The 6,251-nt window shown below is 36.8% G+C and overlaps 1 protein-coding gene across 1 annotated transcript; it reads left to right on the top strand.

Annotated features, from left to right (window-relative positions):
• The first annotated feature begins 336 nt into the window (after window positions 1-336).
• Window positions 337-5,540, top strand: LOC102598387 (26S proteasome non-ATPase regulatory subunit 13 homolog B). Its single transcript, XM_006367967.2, has 6 exons — window positions 337-544; window positions 1,534-1,980; window positions 2,578-2,658; window positions 3,935-4,131; window positions 4,217-4,316; window positions 5,050-5,540. Exons 1-6 carry the CDS (start codon window positions 395-397, stop codon window positions 5,233-5,235), a joined length of 1,161 nt encoding a protein of 386 aa, XP_006368029.1. The 5' UTR covers window positions 337-394; the 3' UTR covers window positions 5,236-5,540.
• Window positions 5,541-6,251: the final 711 nt, after the last annotated feature.

Raw genomic sequence — 6,251 nt, 5'->3', positions numbered from 1 at the left:
ATGGAGTGGTAAGTACTCCTTCTTCCTTAACCAAGAGATTTCGGGTTCAAGCCCCATTGGGTACAAAATCACCTTTTGTTAGGGAGTGCCCAGCGCAAATCCGAATTTAGTCGGGCTCCAATGTGGGTATCGAACATTGAGTGAAAAAAAAGGATTTAGCGTGTCTACAAACTGATAATTGATAAGTCAAGTCGACTGAACCGACCGATAGGCAACCCTAGGTGTTCATGAATTGATTTTTCGTTAAAATCAAAACTAAACTAATTTAATCGAATAAATTAAAATAATTAAATAAAAATTCCTATATAAAATTATTTTCTATTTTTAAAACTTCTCCTTTTCTTTCTTCATCATCTTCATCGAGAGAGAGGATTTTTCGAACACTGAATCAGCTATGGCGGCTCTACAGTACTTGGAATCGTTACGCAATGATCATCCAGAGCTTTCTGATTGGTACACCACGCTTGCAGATCTGTACCAACGCAAGCTCTGGCATCAGCTCTCTCTCAAGCTCGAACAGTTCGTTGCTCTCGCTGTTTTTCAGGTATTTTATCGAATATCTCCCCGTTATATACTTATTTTGTTGTTTTTAGGGCCTTTTTGTGATAAATTAGGGGTTTTGAGTGATTTTGGTATTGGAGATATAGTGATTGATGATAAAGTTAGGGGTAGTTGGTTTAATAAGCTGAAACCTTAAAAAGGAGGGATTTTGATTCTGAACGGATGGGAATTGTATTGAAAAATAAAGGATTTTTTGTTGTTGTTGAGTTAGGGATTTGTTGTTTTGTTTTTTGTGTTGGGAATTGGGGTTTATGAATATTCTAGGGTTTCAGAGGAGTTGAAAAGGTGGCATCTTGGGGATAAGAGAAGTGAATTGAAGAACAAGAGAGCTTTAGTTGGAGATTTGTAGCTTTTAGTGTTATGATTTTAGGTGGTGATGTGTTGAACTTGAAATATAAGAGCGTTGAATATGCTTAGTTATAAGTCCTTATGATAATTGCTTTGGAATTATGGTTCCTGCGGCGTACCTCATTTTATGTGCAGCTGGAGTTGTGTCTGCATTTCTATGTTCCTTGCCAGTGGTATTCCACAAGTGGGGTTTGAAGAGGGTAGAGTGTACGCAGGGTCGCAGAACTTATCCCTACCTTGGGAGGTAGAGAGGTTTCCGATGGACGATCAGAAAAAAGATATGCAGTTCATCAAGTTTAAATCATCTGAATGATACTTCTTCAAATAATTCTGAAATTCAGTTCCACTTGTCCTTTGCACACAAGTTCTTGAAGGATAAATTGAGTTCTCTGAGTAGTGCATGCTCAGGGCTGTAGATGTTCTTGAATCTTGCAATGTAGTCATGGAAATATGTGTCCATATAGCATAGTAAATGTGGTGTTTTTATTCTGTTCCTCGTGATCTAACTGCACCTTGTTAAATTGCATATGCTTGATTCCCAGTCACCATAATTACAGTAGTTGTCTTTTATGTGTTGTATGCAGATCTAATGCCTTTCGTTTTGTTTCCTTATTTTGTTCTTAGGCTGGTGACACGTTGATACAGCTATATCACAATTTCATCACTGATTTTGAGACAAAGATCAATCTTCTGAAGCTTGCACATTTCGCTGTAATCGTCTCTCGGCAATATTCGGAGAAAGATGCTGCAATAGGTTATCTGGAAGGAGTGGCAGAGAAACTCCAAAATACTAAAGAGACACGGATAGAGGAGCCAATACTTTATATTAAGTTGCAGATTGCCCTATTTAAGCTTGAACAAGGGGATCAAAAAGAGTGCAAGAAGCTTTTAGAACAGGGGAATGCTACACTTGACAGCATGACCGATGTTGACCCCTCTGTGTATGCCAGTTACTATTGGGTTTCATCTCAGTATCATAAAACACGGCAGGAGTTTGCAGAGTTTTACAAAAGTGCCCTCCTCTATCTTGCATACATTTCAGTGGATTCTCTTTCGGAGTCATTCAAGCTGGTATGTTGCCATTTTATTTTCTGCCTTTTATCCAAAGAACGATCTAGGAATTTCTTGGCTATGTCTAGCAGATCTCTGACCTCTATATGTTGGTTTCTCTTGCCTTAGTACTGTTGGTAATATATCTCTTTGCACAGAAGTCCTAACATTGAATAAGGTCTAAAACGGGGTATACTGTTGGCATCATGAAGAAGGTTGATAAGAAATGTTGCTAGTAGATATCCATGATAAAAATAGATACTTGTAGAGTACGTTTTAAATTTATTTATGCTCCTTGCATTTTATACTACTTGGTACCCAAAGAGAAGTGAATCTTTGACATAAAGTCTGTATAAGCTCTTGATTTTTTTTTAATTTGTGTGCATTTCATTGTGACAAATTATTTAGTATTAGAGAAATTGGTCTGAAAATCTGAATAGAGCAAACTGGATTATGGGGGATTCTTTTCACTCTTTGGGTAGGATTTTTTCATACCTGGAGATCTGGAAATTCTTTCTGTAACTTCAGTCTTTTTAAGAAAATGCATCTGAAATTGGTTTAGTGTCAATATATTTGAGGTTTTTTATTCTATGTAATTGTTTCTTCTATCTTGTCTAGGATTTGGCATTTGATTTGTCCTTGTCAGCATTACTGGGAGACAACGTATACAATTTTGGGGAGCTGCTTGCTCATCCTATAGTAAGTTCATTATTTTTCTTTTATTTGGATTAATCAAAATCTTCTATTGAATGTCACATGAAGTTGATGTCATGCATATAAGAAATTTCCATGGAAGTCATCCATCTATGGATGTTTCCTTACACCCAAAAATACTACTGAAACTAAAGTTTGGTTAAAATTTCCACAGTGGACTCTCTACTATTCTCAAAAATTGTAGGTTGTAATACAATTGTTGTTGTTTTCTTTGCTTCAAAAGCATCCTGTAAAGCTTCTTTGCTGTGATATGGCTAAGCTGTCCATTCTAGAATTATCATTGCTGTCTTCCTAGTTGCTAGATTTGTATAGACTTATCTTGTGTTGTCATTTTTGCTGGAATGAGATCTTGTTAGGTTTATAGTAGCAAGCTTTTCCTGTTGATGTAGTCCCACCAATTCCCTTCCATTTCAGGCTGTCCATGACTTAGGTATTAACTGTCGCTTGCTTTAGTTGCCCAGCAATGTGACATTTTTCTAGTTACCAGTCTTTACAGTTTCCTCCAAGGATGATGTTCCTGCAGTTCCACTTATCATGAAAAAAAGAAGAAATATTTGAGCAGTTTCTATCTCTATATTGAGCCTTTTTTTGTATCAGACGCAGCAGCTATATGGTATACATCAGCGGATAGTCTTTTATAGAAAGTTGGCCCAACCATCTGTCATGCCAAAAACATATGTTTTCTCCATTTCCTAGTGTGTAGGTTTCTCTTGTACCAAATTTATCCCATAGCTTCCTCATGAACTTTCACGGACCATCCCATAAGGATAGGTGTTTGCTTGTTTACACCATCTAATCCATTTTCCATGTTAGCATATGCCACTCTTTTCCAGAGTGGATCATTTTCACAGTTGTATCTTCACTACCGTTTCAGCAGCAGGCTTTGGTTGTGTAGATGAAGGTCTTTCATATCCAAGCCACCCATTTGATTTGGTTTAATGAGTTCTTTCTAAGGTGGTACTTGTGTTGACCACTTGAGCTTCCCCAAGGGAACTTGTCTCATTCTAATCCAACAGGCGATTTTGCTATAAAAGTATCAAAAAGTAAAAAGAAACTAGTATAAAGTATCTACAGTGTACCCATAGCCCAAAGCTATCTGAAATCTCATAAATTCAATTTTGACCATCAAATAGGCTTCAGAGTTCATAAGTGGTGGAATTGATCGGAGGATTATATTAGAGAGCCATAGGGTGATCTTATGTTGGTTTCTCTGGCAACATTATGTTGGTCTCATTATGACTTGATCCTTTTTTTTTAACAGATAAAGAGTTTGGTAGGGACACAAGTCGAATGGCTATATCATATCCTTGAAGCATTCAACACTGGTGATTTAGTTCGTTATCAGGAATTGTGCCGTGTCCATCAAGCTGCTTTAAGTGCTCAACCAGCATTGTTGCAGAACGAGAAAAAGCTTCTTGAGAAGATCAACATTCTATGCTTGATGGAAATCATCTTCAGGTATTGCAGAAATTTTGCATATAGTGATACCTCTGTAATTTATTTTTGTTGAACTGTAACTTATGGAGGAAGCATTTGCATGCAGTCGCCCAGCAGAGGATAGAACTATTCCATTGAGTGCCATTGCAGAGCGCACTAAACTTAGCGTGGAAGATGTAGAGCATCTCTTAATGAAGAGTCTCTCTGTAAGTGAATTATTGTTTGTTTAATTAAGATATAAATCTCTCCTCTGTAACTAGCTTCCACGCACCAAGACATGCATAAGAAAGAAATGCTCATCTTTGTAATGTTATTGGATGGTACAATTGTACCGGGATGTCATATGGCAACATATTTCTTCCCCTATGTTCTCAAGTCCTGCACATGCTGCACACCTAATTTATGTGTTTTCTCAACTTATGATTTAAGCGGGCTGCCAAAATGCTTTCTGATAGAGGAAGTATAGTATCCATGATCAGCTTCATAGCTTAGTTTATCAAGTCACCAAAAGTAGGTACCTCCTTCTTCGAGAAGGATAACCTCTTACAAAAAAAAATCATTTGATTCAAGTGAATGATCAAGCTACTACTATATCTTACCTCTTAAGTTGTGGCATCAGTCGAGTTATTTGCTGTGCAGTTTATATATCCCAACTGTCACTAGGAAGTAATTCTCATTATTACATTATGCCCCCACTGAAAGCTCCTCCACATGAGCAGTATGTAGGTTGCAACCAAGAAGTTTTTATATGTTTTCTTATGCGTTTTAGGTTCCTGCCTTTCTCATTCTGTTCCTCTCTCTGTTTTCTTGTCACAAACCCTGAATGCTTACTTTTCCTAATAGACTACGAAGTTTTCCTGTGATATATGGTGATGTGTTACATGTCGAAATTTAGGTTTATGAACAGTTTTTCTTTGTTTTGATGTTGTGTTACTACAGGTACATCTGATAGAGGGAATAATCGATCAAGTGGAAGGGACTGTTCACGTGTCCTGGGTTCAACCAAGAGTTTTGGGTATTCCTCAGATCAAGTCATTGCGGGATCGGCTAGATAATTGGGTGGATAAAGTACACACTGCATTGTTATCCGTGGAAGCTGAAACTCCTGATTTGGTTTCATCGTAATCTTTAGTTTCCCAGTTTGCACTTCCTGGTCCCTGCAACACTCCGATTTCTTCGTCCTCTCTTTTTTGCTGTCCTTATTAGAGCTTGTAACACAACAGAGGAAGTAGGGAGACATTTGTTTAGTTTCTCATGCCTACACTCTATGCTGTGGCTTTTATCCCAAATCATTGATCTGTCACTGTTTTCTGGATTTAGGTGCTTGTTCTCGAATGTCATCACTTTCTACAATAGCGATGACATCGCCTTAGACGTTTTTATGCAGAGTACACTTGATTGGGAATATGGAAGTAACATATATTATTTGACACTCTAAATTACGTCATTGCTGCATAAATTGAGATAGAGGAAGTAACAAATATTGTTTGAAAATTTACTATTTTTTTACGTATAAAGTACTATAATGTGCACTTGGTTACTTGAATTGTTTTTAGGTGTGATTTTATAGTGCAAAAATTCATTTACATCAATAGAAATGTTGACCTCTACATTCTCCAAGAAAATATAAGAACAACATACTAGTATGATGGTATACGTAGGTCTTGTCTCTATTTTTTTAGGATATAGAGGTTGTTTCCGATAGACTCTTAAGCTCCATAAAATCATTGGGAAATTGGTTCGTCTCCGAGAAAATAATTGCAATAATTTGTAAATGACACGTCCACCAATCAAGTACTTGAAGCACGTGCATATTTCGATTAATTCTTTCTCAAACTTCGTATTCAATTAAATAATATCATATAAAGTGAAATGAAGGAGTATTACGATTATGTGGAATGTTTGCATTTTTCACCAGGTTACCCTTTATCAGTAGAGAAAATGTTATCACTCTAGTTAGACACATAAATGCAGTATCAGAATTTACATAAAAACAAAAACACATTACTTTTTGAGACTGAAATGGAATTGTCCCACATCGTTATAGAATAAGAACATTTTCTACTTTTTAATAGAATTGGAGAGATTGTAGTTCGCCGAGCTCAGTAATGTGGGCTTGTAACCCAAATGGGGGCATTAAT

The sequence above is a fragment of the Solanum tuberosum genome, unplaced genomic scaffold (genome assembly GCF_000226075.1).
Source record: "Solanum tuberosum cultivar DM 1-3 516 R44 unplaced genomic scaffold, SolTub_3.0 contig00082, whole genome shotgun sequence".
Taxonomy (NCBI): Eukaryota; Viridiplantae; Streptophyta; class Magnoliopsida; order Solanales; family Solanaceae; genus Solanum; species Solanum tuberosum.
This window is presented reverse-complemented; position numbering and strand designations above follow the sequence as displayed.

Excerpts from the sequence above, each read along its gene's own strand:
- LOC102598387 (XM_006367967.2), top strand. The coding sequence starts at position 395 with ATGGCGGCTCTACAGTACTTGGAATCGTTACGCAATGATCATCCAGAG. Across the intron at positions 1,981-2,577 it reads TTTCGGAGTCATTCAAGCTG|GATTTGGCATTTGATTTGTC; the intron begins GTATGTTGCCAT and ends TATCTTGTCTAG. Across the intron at positions 4,132-4,216 it reads TTGATGGAAATCATCTTCAG|TCGCCCAGCAGAGGATAGAA; the intron begins GTATTGCAGAAA and ends ATTTGCATGCAG.